This window comes from Python bivittatus, unplaced genomic scaffold (genome assembly GCF_059951505.1).
Source record: "Python bivittatus isolate LINGU-HERP-01145 unplaced genomic scaffold, Pbiv_v1 ctg000980_np1212, whole genome shotgun sequence".
NCBI classification, from domain to species: domain Eukaryota; kingdom Metazoa; phylum Chordata; class Lepidosauria; order Squamata; family Pythonidae; genus Python; species Python bivittatus.
Window position 1 is genome coordinate 57,581,769 of NW_028277125.1, and position 26,628 is coordinate 57,608,396.

The window sequence follows — 26,628 nt, forward strand, 5'->3', positions numbered from 1 at the left end:
GAATATGGTTATGACAAATATTCTTTTAGACATCTGTGTCTGTGCAGAGAAATTGCTGTTTGTTCCAATATCTTTTTTAAAGCTTCAAGCAAGTCTAAAAGTATTTTATATAATATAATACATGACATTTATCTGTAGCACATGGCAGAGTTTGGCTTATTTAAGTACTAAAGATGACAAAAATGCAAGAAGTAGATGAAAACCTGATGTGTACTTTGTTGCCAAGAACATATAGACGATTTGTATAGAACAAAATATATGTAGCTCAGGGTTGAACTGTTGAGTCCTTGATGATCTCTGAGCTAAGAAGGGGGAAAAGAAAAAAAAGACCAGAACACAGTCTCTCTAGCAGCCAACATCCAGATAAGCAGGGACTATCAGGCTGAAAACAATACCCTAATCAAGGAACTCTAAGGACAAACCACCCCCACCAAAACTGGCACGCCAAGCTACTGTATATAAACAGGGAACAAACCCCACACTTACTCGTATTGATGATGTTACCTAGCTAGGTAATGAAATGTCTGCAAACAAACAACCAAGCTCAGAGAACTACATATAGAGGATTTGCATTGCTCATAGAAGTCCCTGGGGAAAGTAGCCATTCTATGTTGCTTTTAATTTTGACATAATTTTTACCCTCTGCCATCTTGTAAATATTACTGGCGTTATATGTTGGGTATATTCAGTCTTCAAGAGCCTGATATATTTTCATAATCATATTATAACATTTAACATTTAAAAAGCAGTCATAGTATTACACAAATGTTAATTATAAAACTATTTAAAATGGCAAATCTTATTAAAAGTTCAGTTGGTGCATTTTACAGTGTTATATTCATAACTTTAAAATTTATATTTTCATAGCTTCTTCATTCCATTGGTGCTCTAACTTGAGATTTTCCTTTTGTTAAATATGTGATATCAAAGTATTTTAAAACTGTTCAGGTTTTAATTAAACAAAGTTGAAGCCCCCCATATGACCCTTACCTATTGAAGCTCTTTGATAGCATATGGAAAGAAAAGTATTTTTGTAAAAATTAATGAGCTAATGGAAGTGCATGTGAAATTTCCTAATTACAAAGAATATATAATGTATTCATGCTTTCCTCTTCCCTGTTTTGTGCAGGAGATTAATGAAAATACTATTTGGGGAAGATTTTTTTTTTTTCAGTAGTTTCTGAAACTAAAGATACTTTGGAGTGTCTTCATTAACTTTAACATGTCACCACTGTAGGACTAATGTAGAAATGAGTCATTCATTTACTTTCTATATGATGTCCTACAGGATCAGTAAGAAAAAAATAGGAACTGATTTAAAACCACCACCTTAGTGTGTTTTATTTACTTACTTACTCACTCACTCACTTACTTACTTACTTACTTTTAAAGGACTCAGGGTAGTGTATCTTGTTCATGATTCCATATATTAGTTTTTATCCTGGCTACAGTCTTGCAAAGTAGGACTGGATTAGGGTTGCCCAGTGAGCTTTATAGCTGAAGGGAATTGTGCACTGTTTAAAAATCCAGTATTTCAGATATAGCTGTTCACCAAATTGATTCCTTTTTCCAAAACATAATTTGCAACTAAAAGAAGATCAAAAAGATCTGTATCACCTTACTACAGGATTATTTTTCTAGGTTTCTAGTGTGAGGAAGAAATTTGTATATATACAGCAGTATTTCTCCACTGCAATCCTTCTCACACAATACAACGAGCCACTCTACAAATACTTTTAAGGGTAAAAGTGAAGTTTTGATTCCATCATTAGGAAAAGCTCTTTGTGGTGTTCCACAGAATTTGAATTATGGGATTCAAGTAAGGACATTTTTGTTTTAAAGCTACCTAGAAAAAATATGTTCTGCAATGTCTTTAATTGGCTCTAGATTAGGAATGAAAAATTACGATATGGAAGTGGAAGATTTGTTGTATTATATTACATTCTGTGGTAACATTCATTTTAATACTCATCATTTGCAGAAGCTCCCTGACCTGATACATGCATACATGTACTAAAATGACCTAACAGTTTTGGGCTGATGGGTAAATATAACAAAGGAACTTGATTTCTTCACTGTTTCCTTACTGAAGCTAGAAGGGAACTTATGAAATAGATTGCCTTGAATTATTCAGAGATTTTAGATCTCTGAGACTCTACATTTTTCTATTCTATAAATCCACTACAAAGGCTATTAATAAAGCCCATGAGTGTTACATTTTAAGCAGAGTTGTAATCCATAAAACAAGTGTAGCGTAACCCTTAATTGCATTAAATGTCAGTTTTTATGACAGTGTACTTGAAATTTGGAAATTGAAAATTGACTGCTTCTGAACACTTCCATTATAACTAGAATACTTGTCCTGATACAAAGCTTCAAATTTAGTTATTGCATTCTCCATTTACATGAAAATATAGATTTGCTTTCAGTGGTGCATGCTGCATGTTTAATTTTTAATCAAATTAGATTTATGGGCCTCTGAAAAGAAGGTATTTACAAAAGAGCTAGAGAGTACAAGATGCTTGCCTTGTACTCTAGCCTTCAGGACATCTTGAATACTTTGCAGATTTTTAAAAATTTATTAGAAATACTACCAGGTCATTTTTTCAAAACTGTACATGAACTACAGTATTTGTTTTTGAAATAAAATTATAGATATGCAAATAATAGTTTGCTTCCATCTGTAATATATTGAATTTATGTCGAGATTTCATATTTTTAATGGAAGAAAATATCTACAACAGTGTTGAATATAGAGTAGCATTAATAATCCTTGCCTTGCCTTATATCTTCTTACAGTACTATATTCTTTGAATTATTGCTAAGATAGCTGCTATGTTACTGTTAGTAATAAAGCAGGTTATATAAAATTATGCAGGTATCAATCCCATGGTTTAGCAACATTTTTATAAATACACTTTTAATATCATTCTCTATGTTCAATTTATATAGAACAACTTTAAAGGAATAGGGTATTTTTTTCCGTTCCCTTTCTTCCTTGGAATTTTGGTCTACTTTTTGGTGATTTTTTTTTAGAATCAAACTGGTATGAATATTTTGTATTGCAGTTATCCATATAACTTTTGTATATGTTAAGATTTTGTATGAGTCTACTTTTATTTTCCGTGTTATGGTAAGATGGTCATGTCTTTTTCTTTTGCAAGGAAAGCATTGAATGCTCTGAGTTGTGTTCACTCCCCACCCCCCCATAATGCATACTGATATTCCCTGTCCCATTAACCTACAGTATTTCCTATAAACTCAAATGCCTATATAATATACTTAAATATTATTCCTTGATAGGGGTATTGAATGGACAGGCTTGACTGGCTTTCTTTCATTTGCTACATCTACGCCTAATAATCTGGGATTAGTGAGAAACGAATTACAAATGGTCGACCTTCCCACAGGTAACTTCATTGCAAAATATAACACTTGATGATAAGGTAAGGGCATGTGCTACCTGTGCAGGGTGGGTTTGTACTGAATTTTGTCTGTTGGACTTGAAGCCATTAGAATGGCAGGTATGAAATGAGTAGGATGGCTAATGCATTTTTTAAAAGAGAGTTTAAAAATGTTAGGTGACTGTAGCTCAGCAAGTCAAATATATATTTTAAATCCATAATTTGTCTTCAAGACATAAATAGGGAGATTTTGCTGTTATCTGCAAAACTGTTGAGCACTGTTAACATGGACTGAATTTTGGCTTTCTCTAAGAATGCAGATTCAAAACTCATTTTAAAAGCTTGCTAATTCAGCACTTCTTAGACTTAATGAATGTATCATTCTGATCTTATTACATTTTTAACATCTACATTCTTCATTGTACATATTAGCATTGTTGCTATAACTTCTGTTAGCTTTATATTTCCCACTGATTAACAGATGAGCATGTACTTGCATTCATGCACACATGGAAGTACATAATTCCTTGGACCTTAGCAGTAGGAAGATCAGTGCTCTAACTCTGAAATGTTTGGTTTGCTCAGTATATCTGCACCTTTGGTTCTTGTGGCTGAATTAGGATTCAGACCTTGACCTTATGCTTACTGTGCCACACTGATTTTCATATTATAGTATTAGCTTAGCCCCACATTGGCATAATGTCTTTCATTTTCATTTTTTATAAGCAAAAAGCAAATACTAAGAAATGTCATATTATATTCAGCATAGTTTTCAAATGGATTGAGTTTTAAATTCATTTGGCTGAGTTTTAAATTTGTTTGGCTGAAATTTAATTCCTCTCCATAGTCTGCAACTGCTGCTTTCTGTGATGATCTCACTTAGTAAAGAAAACTGCTACAAAAAGGAAATAAAGTTTTAGAAACAGCTGATGAAATAGAAACTAACCTTGTATTTTCTGAAGTAACTCCTACACTATATTTTAAACACAATTGTATATTATGTAATACTGGTGGAGGAGAAAGATGGACCACAAAAAGAATAATCCTGGTTTGGAATATCCATTTTCTCATAAATAAGCATGGGGCAGGGGTTGTATCACAATGGCTGTTGATATTGAGCTCCCTGCAGAACGATCTGATTTGTAAGATAAAGGAATGGCATCCCTGGAAGCTGATTGTAAATTGGGATCTATAAGAATAGGTTCATGTGAGGAGCAATGGTTGCTCTTCAGTATAATGAATATAATGGATGCAGCAACTTTCACACTCTTAGCTCTCTGGGACACCTTTAGGTAATATGTAATTTCTTGCAGAAGTTATTGTGTCATGAATTTATAACAAAAGTAGTTTATATGACTAAGACACATAAGAGACTTTCAGCACTGAGTGCTGATTGGACTGAACAGATAGGATTCATCGAAGAACACAAAGATATTGTTTGCATTTACTATATTTTACATTGAGCTTTTTAAAATTAGAAGAAAAGAAATGTGAAAAATGGGATATCTTGGAGCCAAAGGTTTAGCAATATCTCATGTTCAATATCTCTGGGGTTTATTTATAATAAATAAAGTTGAATAAAGTTGTATTCAAAGATAATACAGAAAATGTAATGTTATGAGACTTGGAGATTAAGAGGTTAAGAAGGGAAAATGTAATGTAATTAAAGTAAGAGCATTTGAAAGATCAGCCACAATAGCTTTACTTGTGTTGGATAGCTTACATATTTTGTACATCATTTTCTTAGGTAGAAGCATTGCCTTTCGTGGGGAGCGAGGCAGCGATGAACCAGCCATTGAAATGATAAAGGTGTCTCACTTGAAGTAAGCAGATCTCTACCAGTGTGTTCCCTGTACTGGGTTATGTTAAGACTCCTTTAGAAAGTTACACTAATTATGTACATGTTTCTTTATATAGAATCTATTGTGTAACCATCTTTGAAAATTCAAGCAAATGAATTTGAATGTTCAGATGAAAAGCTAGTGCATATGATAGGGCTGCCTATCATTCAAATATGCTGAGTGCTTTGCTGGTGAAGAAGGATATAAAATTATTCTTATTCTTCTGTTCCCCTTTCTTCAGAACCATTTCCTAGTTTACTTTGGCATGCTTTCTGCAATAATAGGACACTAAAAAATTCTATTTCAAAGTAATATTATACTGCAATTGATCCAGAAACCTATGTCTTGTCTTCTTCATTTCCCGTGTTAGCATATATTAGACATAACGTTTCCATAAATTAATTATAAATGCTATGTTATTGCAAATTTCATTAAAGTAGTAAATTTAGGCTTCTTAAGGAAGTAAAGAAAGAGTTTCACAGGGCTTAGTTATTAGGAACAATGCTGTGTTGGTAAATTATTTATATAAGGAGTTCTATACAGCCTTTAAACAGATATTCTAGGGCAATTGACAAAACAAAATGAATTACAAGTAAACATATTTATCAAACTCCATATATTTAAAGGCATTGGAAAATGGAAACTTTTTTGCAAGGCATCAAAAATCAAACTTTCTTTTCTGTAGTGAGACATATTTATGAATATGGCTTTACCATTGGAAAGTACTCTTAGCATCATACTAACTGTGCAGAATCAGTTACTCTGAATTCATATATGTTTAAGATTTTAAAAAAATCCTTTTTTGTAAGGTAAGGTTAAGACCTTTCCAAATTCACTCATTCTGTAGTGAGACATATTTATGAATATGGCTTTACGATTGGAAAGTACTCTTAGCATCATGCTAACTGTACAGAATCAGTTACTCTGAGTTCATATATGTTTAAGATTTTTTTAAAAAATCCTTTTTTGTAAGGTAAGATTAAGACCTTTTCAAATTCACTGTTTCAAATTTGTCTTCTCCAAAGAATAGTTAAATGTATTTCACAGTTTCTCATATGATTTTTTTCCTCATGTTTTGTTTTGAACTTTCAGTCACCACCATCTTCCCCGTAAAAATAAAATTAAATGTATTTCAGAAATCCTTTGCCCCCCCCCACTGCAATTTAACAGTGGATGGAAGGAATCTTCACACATGTTATTGCACCAAATTTTACCCTAGTAAAAATTAATGGAAGATGAGAGGATTAAGGGATATGCATTTAGAATTTGAGGTGATAGTTATGGCTTTGCAGCTTTCATTCAGGTCAATAGTATTTGGAAACTGCTGAGAAATTTTCCTATGTTTTTCTTATCTTGGGTTCCCCCCCCCCCCCAATTTTAGGCAGTATTTGGCAGTTGTATTCAAAGATAAACCTTTGGAATTATGGGATATCAGGACATGTACTCTTCTGAGAGAAATGTCAAAAAACTTCCCTACAATTACTGCTTTGGTAAGAAATACATTTTTGCCGGCTTCGCTTCATATATAAACATTAACTTATTCTTGTATGACTTGAAATTCAACTATTTGCTTGAATAATTCTTAAAATCCATTGGGTAAATACCTATCTTTTATTGTTTTTCTTTTTTATGCCGATTAATAGAAAAAATATGGAAGTGACTTGTATATTATTCTATTTTTTTTTAAAAAAAATTCTCCAAATACATATGAGTGACTTTTGTGTTGGCAGATCTTTACATATGAAAAGTCTGGCTTTTCCTCTCTTAGGAATGGTCTCCTTCTCATAATCTAAAGAGTTTAAGAAAGAAGCAGCTTGCAGCCCGTGAGGCGATGGCGCGGCAAACAGTGGTATCAGACACAGAGCAGAGCAGTCTGGAGTCTTCAATGATCAGGTACGAATTCCAGTCTAAATGAAAACCCACATCAAGATTTCTCTGAGAGGTCCTCTGCCCAAGATTATTCTCCAATAGCGTTGCTGCCACTAGTTCTGGACTATGAAAATGAAAAATTCAGATGGGTTGTGATTTAAATCAGCTAACCTTTCAATAAAGTTGCAGCATTTTGACAGCAACCAAAAGAATTAATTAAATGTCAAAATCTGATGTACAACACTGCAGTAAAATATATCCTTTGCCTACATCATATAAGATGACAACTTAATATTAAAATATGATTTTATCAATCCATTTTTTCTATACCACAGTATAGATTGTATTTTATTTTTGCTTCTTTGTTTATTTATTTATTTATTTATTTATTTCAAATAAATATTTCAAATAAATATGACTACCTATCTTACTCATGACAGTCCTACTTAGTTCACAGCAATAGTATGATGTTATAGTAAGGCTTTATGGTAAGTTAATTAATACAGGATTTATTTCCTGTTACATATATTTTAAGCATTTGTGCACATGCACATGTAGTACAAATGTAGACTGAATTAAACACTTGCTGCTTTCTTTTCCAAAGCTTGTTGCAGGAAGCAGAGAGTAAATCTGAATTAAGCCAGAACATTTCTGCTCGGGAGCACTTTGTTTTTACAGATACTGATGGACAAGTTTATCACTTGACAGTGGAGGGGAATTCTGTCAAAGACAGTGCAAGAATTCCACCTGATGTAAGTTTGTCACTGAATTTCTATTTTTCATAGTTTATAGAACTAAAAAGTTTGCAATAGATATAGTGAAACTTCTGTGTCTGTTCATACTTCCTACTTCATCTATCTTCCTTCTATCTACTGATAAAATAAAAAATGAAGGAAAGTTCTGCAGTATCTGGTTCTTGACATAGAAATATAAATGATTGATTCAGGCTTCCATGAATTTGTCTTAATTTGCCCATTTCACCCATGTTACAAAGTGCAGTTCCAAAGCCAGTTGCAAGATTTTGAAAGTGAATCTGAATTGAGCCAGAATATTTCTAACTAAGTAATCCAAAAAAGTTGCGTCATTGGGCAATCTGATATTGTGCGGTACATCTGCCATGTTATTACATCATTACATCTATTGCATCTCTCTTTGTCAATTCCAAGTTTGTAGGATCTCACTACAATTCTGTGGTATGTGTTTGTGTTGTATCAAATGTATCTGGGATCCATAGATAATACTTAACTTGAATTACTGCCTCATGTTACTCTTAAAAGTACAACTGCTTTCCCATACATTCCTTCTGGTCAGCTATGGATATTAATAGATATATTAAAATTCCATTGTTGGTGGGGTAAGATTAATGTTATTAAAATGATTACCCAGTTGATTTATATGTTTAAATGATGGAGTTGGGGGTAGTAAGAGGCAATTATCTAGGTTTATGTATATTTCAATTACTGTTTAGCTGATTTTTAATCTTTGCTTTTTAAATTTTTGTAGGGAAGTATGGGCAGTATTACATGCATTGCATGGAAAGGTGATATCTTGGTTCTGGGAGATGTTGATGGCAATTTGAACTTCTGGGATTTAAAAGCTCGTGTATCCAGGTAATCTGCTTAAAATTCCATAAGACCGAAATCATAAACGATTTGTATCTTGTGACTGAAGTCCAATATTTGACTTCTTAATGGCAATTTACATAGTATGTTGCTTTACATAAATCAACACTCAAGTGATTTGAGTAACTGAAAATGGGTTATAGTAATGGCTGGTAAGTGTTTAGTTTGATTCTATATGTTATGTATATTTCAGATTACTAGACAGTAATAATGGAACAGTTTGTTAAATAAACAAATTATTCAATGTGCATATAAGTAGAAGTATCCTGATATTTCTTAAAATCTCTTAGAATGTATGGAAAGTGTTTCACAAAATCAGTTATCATCTAAATGGAACATGAGCATTGTTTTCACTTTTTGATGGTAATCACACTAAGAGAGATAGTTTGGTGTAGTGATTAACAGCAGTGGGTGACTTTGGCCAGTCAACTCTCTTTCAGCCCTAGGAAAGCGGTAGCAAACCTCTTACAAAAATGTTGCCAAGTGGATGACAGGGACTTGTCCAGGCAACCACCAGGAATCAAGAGTGACTCAAAGGCATAAAAATCCCCAAAACCAAAACCTTCTTCCTAAACTATATACAATTTGGGCCAAACTCATAACAAAACATAATGTTGAAATTGTTGCTTCTAAGAGTCAATCATAGACTTTTGTTTCTGAACATATGTACACAATAAATGTCTGACAAAGTTACCAACCATAATAATTTGATATAACATTTAATTATATTTTTCTTCTGCTGCCTCCTGATTTGTCTTCTAATTACAACTTGTGACGTATTTAATTGGAAGAAGAATATGATCAGAACCATAGAGAGTATTAACTTACAATTCTTCATTTCTTGTTTGTTTTTTAATCAATACTATCTAGATGGATATATAATAAGCAGTTTTTCCCATCTGTGTCTTCTTCATGTTCTTCCAGGGGCATCCCTACACACCGAGGCTGGGTGAGGAAGATACGCTTTGCTCCTGGGAAAGGAAATCAAAAGCTGATAGCAATGTACAATGACGGGGCTGAAGTTTGGGATACAAAGGAGGTAAGGTATCAGCTTGGCTGATTTTTTTTCCTCTGAATTTGTTCTATATAGTAACATTTTTTTTTAATATCTTTTTTGAGATAAACTAATTAAGATTTGTACTTTTTCCAGATATTTTAGCCTGATGTCAGTTACTGATTTTTTTTTCTTTTTGGTACTTAAGACATAGTAAGATTATTTTTAATCACAATTTTCAGAGTCGGGGGAGGCATAGGTATCACTTAGAGAATTATAATCAGGTATGAAGTGTTATAGAAAGGATCCCCATCCTTTTTGTGCTAGTGGACTGAATCACAATTTTTTCAGGCTAGTCTCAGCCTGTTTGTATTTATTTTCAGGTATTATTAGAATGGGAAGATAACCCAGAAAGATGGCCCCTAAATTAACCAGAAATTGGGAATCATTTGGGAAGAAGGGTTAAAAGAGGGAATCATAATGGCTCGCATCTCAGATTTTTTAAAAATTTCCATCATTAAATCCTGAAAAATGTTGGCTCTTTCTGATGACATCACATTACTAGATGGCCCCCTGCAGCCTTCTGGAATTTGAAGAAGCAAGAGTTGTGACTCACAACACCCCAAAAGTTTCACGTCTTGATTCAGCATAGTTACTGAATAGAAGGTTGCTTAGGTAGAAGGTTCCGGTGTTGAAAACACCTAAATCTTGCTCTGCTGTCATTCCCTTCATGGAATACAGGCTGCAGGTGGCTAGTTGAAGGACATAGTAGGCAGAGTCAATTTAAGTCAGTGAAAGATGAAGTCCAATTTATATAAATTCATTTAAATCCAAGTTTTTCACTGTTGCATTTTTATGTATTTCCTAAACAACAGCACAGATTTGAGTATAAAACCTTGCTAATTTATAGCAAAATAGTATGTTTGCTTCATCCTTCAGATTGGGCCTTTTACTTCCTTGTTGCAGCATGCTTTTCTCTTTTACATAGAAGATGTAAACTAATTCCACATCCAAACATTTTAGGACTAGAAACTGTTATAGTTAAGCATGGGACTATAGAACCAGACAATTTTCTTCTTTTCGATGTTGCTCTTTCTGCTCTGATTCATCCCCATATTTAAAACTAAGTAAGAGATATATTAGATATCCACAATTAATGGGTTAAAGAAAGCCTAAGAGTTAATAAGATTAGAATTTAAGACAATATGAAAATGGAGGATCTGTATTTACTTATGGTAATACATAAGTGTAAATACTTAGGAAATAATTATTAAATAATTATTTATTTGATTTGTTTATTTATATAGAAAGGCCTCCTTTAATTCAGTAAACCTGTTTAGAAGTATTGATTGCATGCGGAGGCCAAATTAGGGATGATACACTTATATTCGGATTATTGTATCATTCTTTCCAGTGGTTAAAGAGTTGGATTCGGGAGACCCAAATTCAAGTCCATCCTTGGCCATGGAAGCTCACTAGATGGGTTTTGGCCAATCACTTGCTCTCAATCCATACTCACAGGGTTGTTGTGGGGATAAAATAAATGAATCAATATAAGCTGCTTTGAACTCCTGGAGAATAAACAAATGACATCAACCAACCAACACAATGAATAGACGATACTTTTGCAATTAAAATTACTTAATATTTTTCAAATATTTTTTGATACTTAAGATGATCACATTTTATCCAAAAGTGCATTCTTTTTAAAAGGAGAATTAAAAGGGAAGAAAAAAGGTAAAGGTAAAGGTAAAAGGTAAAAGGGAAGAATGCCCACCAAATAATATTGATTGCAATATGTTTTCTTTAAAAAGGTAATAAATGAAATAACCGCGTCAGTATTTGAAATGAAGATTGACGCTAGGAAAGAAGGAAACACAGTTTTTTTGTGAATTTTCATTTCAAGAAATTTCCCCAGGATTACTGGAACATTGAACTCAAGATATTAGTAGGTGGCTTTAAAAGATAAGCTGAGCTGCAAAGGTGAAATATATTTCTGTGCAGTATAGGAGCAAAAATTAATACTAGTATTAATTCATATACAGAATAATTGTAATCTGTGAAACTCTTTTACATTTATGTTTAAAATAATGGTGATGCCTGAAAAATACCACCAGGAAGATTTTTCCCAATTCTGATAATCATTTTAAAGCTAAGATTTGCTGTATCCCTTAGGTACAGATGGTAAGCAGTTTAAGAAGTGGCAGAAATGTCAGTTTCCGAGTACTTGATGTTGACTGGTGCACCTCAGATAAAGTGATCTTAGCTTCAGATGATGGTTGCATCAGAGTGCTAGAAATGACAATGAAGCCTGCATGCTTTAGAATGGATGAACAAGAATTATCAGGTAAGGTAAAGGTTGAGTTTTTCCCCATTTTTTGGGGTGGGTGGGTGGGCATTGTACAGTATTTGCTATAATAGAACAGGAATGTTTCAGCCAGCATTGGGGTGAGGCAGAGACATTTTATTTACAAGCGTGGTACAAGTTTAAAATTGTAGGCATAAGAACTGAGGTGATTTTAGCTTACACTTTAAGAACTATGTGGCATTGTCAAGAAAACTCAGAATTTTAGACACAGAGTAAATTAATTGTCAAAAAGCAAGGAAGTTGAACCTGGTTTTTTAGCCCTACGTTCAGTGCAAAAGATAATAAAAAAGAGGGACATCTTACAGCCAGTTCCAGGACTCACAAATAAATAAACCATAGTTTCAAAGGGTTTGTTTGTTTCCAGCTCTTGCTCACAAAATACTGATTGTAATAATTTCCTTTATATTATATATGGATACGTTGACTTGGATCCAAAGATCCCAGTTTGCAAATGGAAGATCGTGCTGTATATGCTCTTGATCTTTTTCCTTTCCCTGAACTCGTGGGGAACTCACAGTCTACCTGATATTGCTGTACTACTATTCTCAGTAACCCCAGCCAGCATAACTGATGCTGCAGGTTGTAGTTCAGTCCTTGCTGAGTCACAGTTCTCTCTGTGCTAGTTGCGCTCCCTGCAACACATTGCATGCTGTTCTGGAGGATCCATTAGCTTTGCATTAAGAAGAGAAGGCCAGAAGATTCTAAAAACTGATGGAAATGGCAGAAAATGATAAACTGACTTGCTTATTAAAAGAAAATTCAAATAACTATTACCTTAAAGAATGGAAACCATTGATGGACTGTTTGCAAAATGCAGGTGGGGTAAAGCTTACATGGGGATTTGAAGATTAGATTATAAATGTAATGGGATGTGTTTTGACAAAGAATTACTCCTACTTAATGTATTAAAAACTAGCACTTATGATAGTCTTACTATTCCTAAGACCAGAGATAGATTGGAAGTTATCTATTTTTCATATCTTTTTTCTTTTTCTTTTATTTTATCTCATTTTTTCTTTTCCTTTTCTTTATAATTTGTATTTTCAATTTTCTTTTTCATTTCTAACTTTTAACTTTGTAACTTTAAAATTTCAATAAAATATTATTTAAAAAAAAAAAAAGAAGAAGAGAAGGCCAGAGGATTCTGGTTGCATGCACAGGCTTTAGTTCAATGTAATCCCACATGGATTGTGCTTCAGCTGGGCAATCAAGATTTTACTAAGGCATGTGGCATTATGTTCAAACAGAGTATACTGGCTACAGTAAAAAACAACCACAACTGAATGCACAGTTACAGTCAAACTGTTAACCTGAATCTTTGGGGAAGACTCACGCATGATATTTTTTATTTATGAAAAGCAAGGAATTATCATCCCTAACACATGAACGTTTGCTTTTCAATTTAATTTGAACATGAATATAGCTGCTCAGTACCAAAAAGACTCTAAACACCTTACAAGTATGAAAATAAAATTTAGAGGAAAAATACACACACACACACACACACATACACATAATAACTTTTTTGTTTCACACCCATTACATTTAACATTTATTTGCCAGAAATTAGAGTGTACAAAAATGACTATATTCTTTATATGACTTCTAATTGTAATATTTTTATCAATGAAGTTAAATTCATTTTTTCTTCTCACATTATATGAAAATAACAACAAAAGTGTATATAATGTCTAGCTTTAAAATAAACTCTAGTTTTCTATTCAGTATATTCAGAAAGGTAGTATAATCTATATTTTCTGCAAAGTTTCTATTTGTAGCTCTTGTATCACTGATGCAGTCTGTAAATGTAAAATATTGCTTTCTTCTTTTTACTAAGCCATTTGATTACCAATGTGTTGAGTACATAAATCATGTCTGTTGTTCATGGCCTTACTCATATCCAGACATTCTAATATTAAATGTTCAATTTATTGCCAAACATCTTTCTATGAAACATGTTACATTATCTAAGTAGAAACAATTTTCCCCTTCTATCTTATAAAATCTCTAGCACTGCTTTACCATATGACTGTATGATTGACTTTTATCCGCATTGCTGATCAGAATCAGAACAAGAAATCACAATGGCTTGTAGATACATCACCCACCTCCTATCTGTCTAGAATTTTGTGTTACGTTATGGCACTGACTGCATAGCTGAAGTAGTAGAGTGCGCAAAAAAGGAAACATTTTATTTCAAGCTCTGAAAACAGACCCACTGAGAATTTTCCATTGGAATATTTCTGATAGTTTGCTTTCCAACCAAATTTAAAATGGTTCTAGTGTTCTGTATTTTGACCGGACAAAATTTGAAAGTAATAGAAAACAATAGGATCTCCAAAAGCAACCAGGAAGTAAACACCCTTTCCCCCTTGACTTTCACCCCAATTTCACAAGTGTAAGTGGGTTGTCATTTCAAGCTGACTGAGGCATGAACTTAGCCTGCAGAAAAATTGCCCAAGGGAGTCATTGCTAAATCCTTTTTTCAAATTTCTTAAAACCTGTGTAGGACACAATTGTTTCCACCTGTGTGTTACTCTTTGCTACTGCATGAATAACAACTAGCTCACACCTTTGTTTAACTACTGTGAAATATAGATGCATGCTGTTTACAAATGCTGCCTTCCTGATAGCAGATACTTTTAGTTTTTATTTCTTCTTTTTTTTTAAGCAGTAATTTGCATACCTGGCAGACATGAAGCTAAAAACAGTATTTTTCTATCTGTGCCAATGCAACAACTAAACACAACCCACAATAGCTTTTCGACTCTAATTATGTGTTTAGTAACTCTTTCTTTTCCCTGCTTATCCCACATCATCCCTTCTAATCTCAGTCAGTAGCAATGGAACAGAAAAGGTCTATGCTATTAAATTGGCTATGCTGATTTAAACAAACAAACAGAAATAGATAAGCCATGACAGTCCAGTTCTGGTGCTTTTTTTTTTTTTTTTTTTTGAGGGGGACCTCAAAACCTACTTGAAATTTCAAATTTTCTTCCAAATTTTGTTTTGAACTTGAAATATTTTATACATTCATAAGTGGAAAGATTTGAAGTAGTTTAATCCCAGCTCAGTATTTGTGCAACCTTATGAAACAGCATTGCAACACAAAAGGAGAAATATTTTTAAGTCAAATATTTTCAATAATAATCAATCCAATAATCTGCATTGTTGAGAGTCAAGACTAAAGCACAGAGTCATAATAAGCCATCTGGATCACTCATGAGTTGGAAAGTTGGGATGGAATTCCTTTGCAGCCTTTTCATGCTCCTATTCATTATGGGCATCCGACAAGTCAAGTGATGTATCTTTATATATTATTTTAGGATCTTAACCACCCAAAAGAAGCTGTTACATAGATTTCTTCTAAAGGCCATTAACCAGATTCTGACATGAGTAAAACCCTTGATGATCTTAAAAATAAATTTCATTATAAGTTACTTGTCATATTTTTGTTGTTGTGGCTCTAAGAAGCTAGTACAAGTAACATGGTAAAACTATTTATTTCTATATAAATCTCTACAAAGGATAATCAGCTTCTAAAATCTAAATGTAATGCCAAACCATTATCCTGAAGAAGCACTGCTAATATACAAAATCTCAACCCTCGAAACAATAAAGTATAAGGTATTTTCACTGTTTATCTAAGATGTTAAATGCATATTACTTGCCCTTAGTTGCCACTGTTCTCTTTCTTATTCTGAATAGCTAAAAAATTCACGCTATTCAGATAGAAGTTACTCATTTGCTTTAATCTCTTGGTCTTGCTATGGCAACAATTTTTGCACTTCATTTTTTAGAACATTTCAGTAAGAATAGTTATTAGTTAAAGGTAGAGCAAATGTTAGTCTTATCATCAGATTGACTTTTATATTGACTTTAGTTATTTTTTCTTCCCCTATTTTTATTTCTAGAACCCGTATGGTGTCCATATCTTCTTCCTCCAAGAGCATCTTTAACTTTAAAAGCTTTCTTACTTCACCAGCCTTGGGATAATAAGTATTCTTTGGACATATTATACATGTAAGACTAATTTTTAGTATTGAGTCCTTTGGTTTTATTAAAATAGCAACATGCAAATAAGGGTTAAAGTGTAAATGAGTGGAGCATAAGGTTCAACTCAGTAAAATTTGAATGGCATACCTTCTGGCTATGCATCTTCATCATTATATAAGGTGCTCATCAATATGGGACAACCACCATACAGTAGGGATTGCCCAGGGAAGTCAGAAGTGATTGTTTCTACCCTTAGATAGCTCCTTCCTTTCTGTGGAACCCCAGTAAATACAAACAACTAGCATCACCAATGTTCCCATTGTCCTCCTTTTCTGGTCATAGGACCACAACTGCAGTGTGAAATCATAGTGTATTTCCCAGCCCCACTTACCATCAGAGACCCAAATTTTCTGGTGGACCTCCTCATCCAGAGTCTTCATCATTGTCCTCAGTTATCTATTCTGCGAATAATGGCTTCTGCCAAATGATATTAATGTCTTCTGCAGCCAGGCAATGTAGTTTAAGCAGCAGTTTGACTCACCACTGCTGTGCCAAGTTGGCCAAGTCACAATGGTGAGACTGAAGACTGTCAAAACTTTTTCTGCTTTCCCCTTTCCAAGGTTTTACTCACCAAATCAATACAGTGCATTGCAGTGCAATGCAGTGCACCAAGTCTGACTGTAGAGCATCTGATCTGGCTCCATCCAAGCCAGGTGTCCACAATTTGCTCCAGGAAATCAAGTCCGGGTCCATTCAAAATGCCTCATGCTTGTCTGTCAACTGTGTTTCCTACCACCATCCAAAAATCACATTCTAAAAACAAACTCTCCAACAAAGCAATGATAACCAGACACAATCTTAACTTCCCTACAGTGGTTCTAGGACAGCCTTTGAGTCTTACCCAAGCTGAACTCAGGAAACAGCACATAAATTTAATTTCAAACTGCCAGTATTGTAACTAGGAGTTGAAAACGACTTGATGTCACATAATCAATATTTGACTATTAAATCTAATGTTTGTTTTACAGAAATTATCCAGAGAATGAAAATGTTAAAAATATGTTGCAAGAGCAATTGTACTCATTGTCCAAGTAAGCATATTTCAGTTTATTGTATTATGTTTTCACAATGGATTAATAAAAACGTTTTTGCTTGCTTTTGTTATACTACTGAGTCTGAATTAAGTTTCTTCAGCAGATCTGATTTAATAATTTGACATATTTAATAAGGTGGCTTTCAGTTCCCAACATCTTTTCTTGGATAGGTATTTCTATTTGTAGTCATACTGATGTGACTTCCTATTTTGTTCTGCAGATATGTAATATATTTATAACAACATTAACAATTGTTGGAATAGCTGTGGAACCATTATTTAATCACATCTGATGAGAATGTGATAACAATTGTTAAGGCAAGACTTTGATGAAATTAAAGTATGTACTGTGGTTTTGTTCCTTCAGCAAATATAGTTGCTATTTAATATTTATGAATTTCAGAATATTGAGCACAAAATCCTTGCCTTTCTATTGCCAACAATAGGCTAGAAAAAATATCCCAATAGAAAAGTCAAGACTCCTTACAATTTAATAAAGCTATTTGTAAAGATTTGGCTATATATTATATACACATGTTTATACACATGTACCCATACACACTTATCTATACTTCCATACTAACCAGGCCAATTTATCCTGTGGTTACAGAGGTGATATGGGTTCTTCCGTGGGGATAGGTATCAATTTCACAAAAGTGATAAGCCATTAGTTGAATGGTGTGTATATGTATATCTACGTGTGTGGTGTGTGTGTGTATGTATATGTGTATGTATGTGTGTATGTACAGTCAGGTCCAGAAATATTGGGACATCGACACAATTCTAACATCTTTGGCTCTATACACCACCACAATGGATTTGGAATGAAACAAACACAATGTGCGTTAACTGCAGACTGTCAGCTTTAATTTGAGGGTATGTACATCCAACTCAGGTGAACGGTGTAGGAATTACAACAGTTTGCATATGTGCCTCCCACTTGTTAAGGGACCAAAAGTAATGGGACAGAATAATAATCATACATCAAACTTTCCCTTTTTAATACTTGGTTGCAAACCCGTTGCAGTCAATCACAGCCTGAAGTCTGGAACGCATAGACATCACCAGACGCTGGGTTTCATCCCTGGTGATGCTCTGCCAGGCCTCTACTGCAACTGTCTTCAGTTCCTGCTTGTTCTTGGGGCATTTTCCCTTCAGTTTTGTCTTCCGCAAGTGAAATGCATGCTCAATGGGATTCAGGTCAGGTGATTGACTTGGCCATTGCATAACATTCCACTTCTGTCCCTTCAAAAACTTTTTGGTTGCTTTTGCAGTATGCTTTGGGTCATTGTCCATCTGTACTGTGAAGCGCCGTCCAATGAGTTCTGCAGCATTTGGCTGAATGTGAGCAGATAATATTGCCCGAAACACTGCAGAATTCATCCTGCTGCTTTTGTCAGCAGTCACATCATCAATAAATACAAGAGAACCAGTTCCACTGGCAGCCATACATGCCCACGCCATGACACTACCACCACCATGCTTCACTGATGAGGTGGTATGCTTAGGATCATGAGCAGTTCCTTTCCTTCTCCATACTCTTCTCTTCCCATCACTCTGGTACAAGTTGATCTTGGTCTCATCTGTCCATAGGATGTTGTTCCAGAACTGTGAAGGCTTTTTTAGATGTCGTTTGGCAACCTCTAATCTGGCCTTTCTGTTTTTGAGGCTCACCAATGGTTTACATCTTGTGGTGAACCCTCTGTATTCACTCTGGTGAAGTCTTCTTTTGATTGTTGACTTTGACACACATACACCTACCTCCTGGAGAGTGTTCTTGATCTGGCCAACTGTTCTGAAGGGTGTTTTCTTCACCAGGGAAAGGATTCTTCGGTCATCCACCACAGTTGTTTTCCGTTGTCTCCCAGGTCTTTTGGTGTTGCTGAGCTCACCAGTGCGTTCCTTCTTTTTGAGAATGTTCCAAACAGTTGTTTTGGCCACGCCTAATGTTCTTGCTATCTCTCTGATGGGTTTGTTTTGTTTCTTCAGCCTAATGATGGCTTGCTTCACTGATAGTGACAGCTCTTTGGATCTCATCTTGAGAGTTGACAGCAACAGATTCCAAATGCAAATAGCACACTTGAAATGAACTCTGGGCCTTTTATCTGCACATTGTAATTGGGGTACTGAGGGAATATCACACACCTGGCCATGGAACAGCTGAGAAGCCAATTGTCCCATTACTTTTGGTCCCTTAACAAGTGGGGGGCACATATGCAAACTGTTGTAATTCCTACACCGTTCACCTGAGTTGGATGTACATACCCTCAAATTAAAGCTGACAGTCTGCAGTTAAGGCACATTGTGTTTGTTTCATTCCAAATCCATTGTGGTGGTGTATAGAGCCAAAGATGTTAGAATTGTGTCGATGTCCCAATATTTCTGGACCTGACTGTATATAAAGTTTATAGCTGTGCACAGGATCTTGAAAGATATATGTTTTTTTGGTCAGGCATTTTTAAGATGTAAGAAGCTTAAGGCTTGTTACAGTGATACAGTAGTTTTATATCTACTATCATGTAAAGATACAGTTCAGTTGTATTTTTTATTTATTGTTTTCATTCTGTTAAAATGAATGAGAATAGTTTTCTTCCCAACAAAGAGGTGCTTCTTGTTTTTGTTCTTTTCAAAACCATCTTTGGTAGAAGAGGGAGGGGCTCATAACATATGCCTGAAATGGTTTAACTTTTTTCAGTGATGTCAAGAAACTTTTGCTTGATCCGGAGTTTACTCTCTTGCAACGATGCTTATTGGTTTCAAGGTAATATAACATTTACTAAATACCTCCAAAAGTTTATGTTTTAAAAATAGTTCTTACGTAATGTTAAGCATGAGTATCTATTTCCTGTTTCGAAATTGGTACAGTATTTATGTATAAAAGTGTAGACCAATTAGGATTAGATTCAATTAGTGTTGTGTTAATTTTTGCATAGAAATGAAAAAATGTGAGGAAATTTTGTTAGTATCTTGTGTTAGTTATAATTATTTACCCTAGTCATTGTAAAATTATGTTCAATAACTGTTATGAAGGAAATGCTTCCCATTCAGCCTGTTGGTTCCAAGGTAATGTAACATTGATTAAAAATCCAGTATTTTTTACTGTTGCAGATTGATATGCATATGTGTAAGATTTATGGGGTTAATACTGCTGTTTTGACATCTGTGAGGCACCTTGCCTGGATTTGTGCAAAATGCTGGAATAGTTGGACAGGTTTTGGGAACAGCATGTTGTGGAAACTCAGTCATTGTCTTAGCATTTAGTGTAAACTCAGCCATTTCACTAAACCAAAAGATGGTTTATTTGGGGGGAAGCATAGTATGTTAATTGTATGTAGAAACTGTGTTTTCTTAACCTGGATTTAACATCTTGCAGGTCACAGAGGTTAGAGTAATGGGTTTAAGTATGATACGATTTCATAATAACTCCATTCATGTAACATTAGGAATAATACTTTTAGCACAGTGTTTCCCAACCTGGGAAACTTCCAGATGTGTGGATTTCAACTCCCAGAATTCCCCAGACAGCATGGTGAGTGTTTTAGATAATATGCTGAGAATCTTGGAGGTCAGAAGTCTTCTGTCCAAATGAAGCAGGGACAAAAAATGCAGAAGTTTCAATTAACTTTATTTCTGCTTGAAATGCCTTGGAAGTGACCATAGTTCTAAATTCAGACACCATGGCAAGCTGTGACTAGTCAGATCCTTTCTGACTTTTCTCCGTGGCCTCCTAGAAGGAGGAAAGTGAACAACAGAACTTAGTCTCCAGCTGTTGGAGACTTATAGCTTCCATAATCTCTCTCTCAGCATGTTAAATAGTCAAAAGTGATGCAAGTTGTAGTCTTAAGTTATTCCCAGCTGTGGAATATACTCTCAAGAGTTATGTTTAGTCCCTAAACTTCCTGCTTACAGGAAAATAGTTCAGAGCATTCTCTTCAGCCAAGCCTTTTATGTTGTGCCAATGATAATTTTAGTATTTTTCCTGTTTTTCACATTTTATTTTAGTGTATTAATTACCTTAAGTTCCTAAGAGTAGAAAGTCTGTAAATAAATTTAAAGAATAGAGTACATCTGAGAGTGCAAGGCTGGTTTAACATGATGTGTGAATGTACTCACTGACTTAATCTGACTTTTCTTTTTGTCTTGGTCATACTCAGTGAATGTATCAGAGGGCCCATAGAAGACCAGCATGGGAGAGAACTCTGGGCTAACTTTCTCTATGCATGATGTAATTTTGTACATGCGAAGGAAATTGTCCCACCTACTTTCTGAAGTAGCACGAGACTGAATCACTTGCACTTAGCCTTTACCTAAGCATTGTTAAATTATTTTCTTTTATTTATTTATTTATTGCATTTATGTCCCACCTCTTTCAGGAAGCTCAAGATGGATGCCCATGGGTCTCTCTTCATTTTTATCCCTACACCCCAAAAAAGACATTTTGTGAATAGTTTGACTGAGAGAAAAGACTAAGCAAAAGTCACTGAGTGAGCTCTGTAGTTGAATGAAAAGTTGAATATGGAATTCCTGGTTCAGATATAACACCTTAACTACTACATTACACTAGCTCTTAGATTTTATTTTCATTTCTTGCCTATTTTCAGCAATATCTCTTGATAATGGTGCTGCTACATCTAATGCATTTAGGCTTCAAAACTTTATAGGCTATAAAACCATTAATTTAGACTTCTATTTTTCCCAGGTTGTATGGGGATGAATCTGAACTTCATTTTTGGACGGTTGCTGCCCATTATTTACATACTTATTCCTGTAACAAATCATTAACCATAAAGGCAGAAGACACACTTGTTTCTCAAGAAAAATGGATCAGTCCACTAGATATATGTTACGATACTCTCTGTGAAAATTCCTATTTCCAGGTATTGCATGATTTTTAAAAGAGTAAGTCAGTTCAAATCAACAAAAAAATTTTTTTTTTTAATTTTCACAAGGCTCTTTTCATTTTATTTGAAGCTTTCAGAGGTACAAACACATGTTACTGGTTATTATATTCTTTTTTTAATTGGGTAGAACTCACATACCTGCGTACATGTTAATGCTTCTTGTTGTAATTTGTACAGTGCAGGATCCATTGAATTTACAGCAGTTCTGTCTGGAAGAAGTGGAGGAGATTTTAAGTATGCTTATAATCATACTATCTTACAGCCTGAGACTCAATTACATTTTTCCTCCAAACATCATTATCCTAATTAGTTTAGCTATGATGAATTTGAGAGGCTTATAGAAAACTTTTGCACCAAGATTTCTTTCTGCTAATGTGCAAGAAATAAACAGTTGCTTTACTTCAGTGAGAAGCAAGAGTCTTCATTTTTCTTCAGAGCAAAATGAGTCAACATATTTGGATTATTACAGTATTGTATCGTTAAGAAAAGTTTACTCTTAGCAGACAGTTGCTGCATTCTTATCATATGCATATTCTATTTGTACGCCACAGCCATAATCCTGGACAAAGCCTTGAGGCCTTACTAATGCTCATTTAATGTCTCATTCCTTCTTACTTGTCCTCCCAATTCCTTTTGCGCCTCCCTTGCTATTTGCTTAATTCTGGTATTCAGATTCTTCCATTTGCTTCCCACTTTCTTTTAACTTTCTTTTCTTGCCTTTTAACATTTATCAAAAGCTTTTCTTTTCATATGTTTTTATGGCCATATTTTTCTATCTGCTGTTTGCCTAAATACATGTGTATGGAACTGAAGCATCAACAGAAATTGAACCAACTTCTGTTCTGTGCTTTGTTGCCAATTTACTTTCTATTTTATCTCTGTGTCTGCTGCTGCTTGCCTGTTTTTTGTTTTTTGTTTTGGTATTATTGATTGACATAAATAAAACATTTCAATGAATGTTAGGGTACAGAGGCTGTTTTAGACCTCTTCCCATATGAATATCACCCCATTAAAGGATAATATCAAGCCAGTAGGTTGCAGTATCTCTAGAAGTGGCACTGGATTTATGTAACAGCAAAATTACTAAGGAAAATTTAGTAATTCTTGCATTCTTTTTCCCATGGTTCCTGCAGAAATTCCAGCTTGAAAGAATCAATATTCAAGAAGTTAAAAGATCAAATTATGATCACACAAGGAAATGCACAGATCAGCTCTTGCTTTTGGGCCAGGTTTGTGCTACCAATTTTGGCTCTTCGTATCGATTTAATTTTCTTTGCGAGTATTTTATTAGGAATGTAGGAGAAAATTAAGCAATATTAGTGCTGGATATTGTTAAACTCTGATAGTTACCTTTTTCCTCTTTCCAGACTGATAGAGCTGTGCAGTTGCTTTTGGAAACCAGTGCTGAGAACCCTTATTATTACTGTGATTCACTCAAGGCATGTCTTGTCACCACAGTTACTTCCTCTGGCCCTTCCCAAAGTACCATTAAATTGGTAGCAACAAACATGATTGCAAATGGAAAGCTGGCAGGTAAAATTTCCATTCTCTATATTGAGCACACAAGAATGCCTCAAAAGTTTGAGCATAAAGCTATTAAAATAAATGTACCTTGCTATTATTAAGTACGAGTGGAATGCTAGACCCTCACATTATCACACCATATCCTAAAGTACAATTGGCAAAAAAATGACAGATGCATTGCATTGCATTACAGATATGACTTTACATGTATTGCAACAGTTTTAGAACTCTACAAGATTATCACTCCCTCCTTTAGGTAAAGTTTGGATAATAATGCGCAGTGGAGGACTGCTTTTTCCCTCTTCAGATAAAGATTGATGTGCATGCTCTTATTTACACAGCTCTTTGTTTTAATAGACCATTAAAAAGAACAGAGGTGAAGTAGAGGCAAATACTGCTAGCAATCAAATACTGTGACTAAATGAATTCTGCTTTGAAATTTTTAAATATTTCTTTGGGCTTTTTGTCCTGGGTTATAGACCACAATAATACTAAATGGTTGGGAATACACTAAGCCTGGGTCAGAAGGATATGGACTAGGAAGCTCTTTATACTTTATCCTCTACAAAAAGCAGTAGTTGGGGGGTCTCTATCATTTTTAACTGGAAAAGACTTGATAACTCTTTTTTTATTTAAATTGTGACTCATTAAGATCAGGTACCTTTTTTTTCCTTCCAGAGGGTGTCCAGTTGCTGTGTTTAATAGATAAAGCTGCTGATGCCTGTCGTTACCTACAAACCTATGGTGAATGGAATCGAGCAGCGTGGCTTGCAAAAGTAAGTTGCTTATCAATATGATTCCTGTCCTGTATGCTTTGCTCCTTGTTAAGAAATAATTACGTACATAATAACTAGGTAAGAAGCTGAGAAAATACTAGTGGCGTACTTACAGGAACCGTTTGCAAATTACCATAAACCATGAATGAGCAAGTGTGCTGATGCATATTGGTTAATGTTATTTTTCAAAAATTGCAGGCTCTTTCTTGTTATTCTCTAAATACAGTGGTACCTCTAGTTACGAACTTAATCCGTTCCATGACTCTGGTTGCAACTCGAGTTGGTCTCAAGTCGAGGTAAAGTTTCCCATAAGGTTCAGTATAAATCCGGTTAATCCGTTCCGCCCTCCGAATTTGGTCGCAAGGCAAATTTCCCCATAAGGTTCAATGTAAATACGGCTAATCCGCCCTCCGAATTTGGTCGCACCCCGAGGTAAATTTCCCCATAAGGTTCAATGTAAATACGGCTAAACAGTTCTGAAACATATGCATTTTATTTTTAAACCTCAAAAACCTTCCAAACGCCACAAAACCCTTCCAAACGCCACAAAACACACCACAAGCCTCACCGAACGTCTCCTTGCTACCGCGATCTCGCCCACAGGAAGCCGCGACCGCGTGGCAGCAGGGAAAATGGTCGCGGATCCGGTTCGTAAGTAGAGGCGAGTTCATAAGTAGAGGTAAATTTTTGGGGCCGGAGCTGGTCATATCTCGAAAAATTCGTAAGTAGGGGCGTTCGTAAGTAGAGGTACCACTGTAATTAGAACATAATTTAAAACAAGTGATATAAATTAAAAATTGATATATTTATGTACCTTATTGGTAAATGTGATTTGGCTTCTAGAACATATACAAATATTTTGAATCTTTCATAGGTTCGCCTGAATGCAGAGGAATGTACCGATGTTTTGAAGCGTTGGGTGGATCATCTTTGTTCTCCACAAATCAATCAAAAATCCAAGGCGATCCTTGTTCTTCTTTCCTTGGGTTGTTTCATGAGAGTGGCAGAGATGTTACATAGGTCAGTTCATATATTTTCTTCTGTCTACTTAAAAACATGAGCCACTTCTCTGTATACTTTGCACTTTTAAAAAATCAACATCAAAAAAAAAAATCAAGCAGATATAACCTCTTGAAAATGAAAATTTAAAAGGCCTATCTGAATAAAGATGCCTGTTTGTCAGTTCAAATATATATGTTTTCAGAAAGAAAGATATTAATTCTATAAAGAATCTGATTAGGATGCCCAGCTATCTGGGAATTAGTCTGGGTGAAGTCAATTTATGAGCCAGGTGTTGGACCGCTTAAGCAACAATATCAAAAGGAGTGCCTTGTTTATGCTGTTACATGGCAAAAATGGTACTTTTTGACATCATAAAGCAAATGGAATGAGGCATTAACTCTTTGTGGTATATTTGAAGTTATATTCTGAGTGAAAATGTAGTTCCACAGAAATATATAAAAAAATATGTAAATGCAGCTAAAATTCCTTAGTTAGACCTCTGTTTCTGTAGAGGCTTGTAGTATACTTTCCAAGCAACAGATTTTTTTTTTTGTAAATAACTTACATAAATATGCACAAGTTGAATAAAACTGAAAATGAAACCAAAAGGCATAAAATGGAAGAGATCAAACTCTTGTGTCTCTCGCCATACATTTTTCCAAGTAAGTATGTAATATATTTATTTGAACAGTAATATGTTTATTTGCTTTTATGAATAGAAACACATGCACTTTATCAATTCTTATTCACATTTTAGTGACTGAACTTGTGGTTTTCTCTAAAGTTTTGCATCAAAGGCATCAATGAATGTTGCAGATATCTGAAGAAGTCTTTCTGCACAGTGACAAAATATATTTTTAAGGTGTCAAACACGCATAACACAATTTTTATGTTATATCACAATCATTCATTCTTCTTTTCAACAGCATGAGGCATTTTGATCGAGCTGCACTGTTTCTTGAAGCCTGCCTCAAGTATGGCACTATTGAAGTTAATGAAGATGCAAATATCCTTTTTGAAATTATGCATATATTCAAATGTAGAAACCTATTAAATAGTGCAGTTCCTTATTAGGTGTTGTGCATATAAACCTTTTTTTCAGTCTGAGAAGAAAACAAAAAGATAACATTTTCCAAGGAATTAAGGAGGACTATAGAATCCAAGTGATCACAGGCAGTGTGTTAAATTGGAAACATATATTTCAGTGTCAGGTATTTTCAGATCTTACTACAAGATTA

General features: G+C 34.6%; 1 protein-coding gene across 1 annotated transcript in view; it reads left to right on the forward strand.

Annotated features, from left to right (window-relative positions):
- The window catches only part of WDR11 (WD repeat domain 11), a 52,917-nt gene that overhangs the window by 20,242 nt on the left and 6,047 nt on the right, over nucleotides 1-26,628 (forward strand). The window contains exons 12-28 of the mRNA XM_088131783.1: nucleotides 3,304-3,410; nucleotides 5,152-5,227; nucleotides 6,627-6,735; nucleotides 7,014-7,138; nucleotides 7,719-7,866; nucleotides 8,618-8,724; nucleotides 9,661-9,775; nucleotides 11,906-12,077; nucleotides 16,013-16,121; nucleotides 17,123-17,185; nucleotides 19,883-19,948; nucleotides 21,887-22,064; nucleotides 23,222-23,317; nucleotides 23,456-23,621; nucleotides 24,291-24,388; nucleotides 25,263-25,408; nucleotides 26,317-26,396. Of these exons, the coding sequence (XP_087987909.1) occupies nucleotides 3,304-3,410; nucleotides 5,152-5,227; nucleotides 6,627-6,735; nucleotides 7,014-7,138; nucleotides 7,719-7,866; nucleotides 8,618-8,724; nucleotides 9,661-9,775; nucleotides 11,906-12,077; nucleotides 16,013-16,121; nucleotides 17,123-17,185; nucleotides 19,883-19,948; nucleotides 21,887-22,064; nucleotides 23,222-23,317; nucleotides 23,456-23,621; nucleotides 24,291-24,388; nucleotides 25,263-25,408; nucleotides 26,317-26,396 (1,961 nt within the window). The remainder of the gene's footprint in view (nucleotides 1-3,303; nucleotides 3,411-5,151; nucleotides 5,228-6,626; nucleotides 6,736-7,013; nucleotides 7,139-7,718; nucleotides 7,867-8,617; nucleotides 8,725-9,660; nucleotides 9,776-11,905; nucleotides 12,078-16,012; nucleotides 16,122-17,122; nucleotides 17,186-19,882; nucleotides 19,949-21,886; nucleotides 22,065-23,221; nucleotides 23,318-23,455; nucleotides 23,622-24,290; nucleotides 24,389-25,262; nucleotides 25,409-26,316; nucleotides 26,397-26,628) is intronic.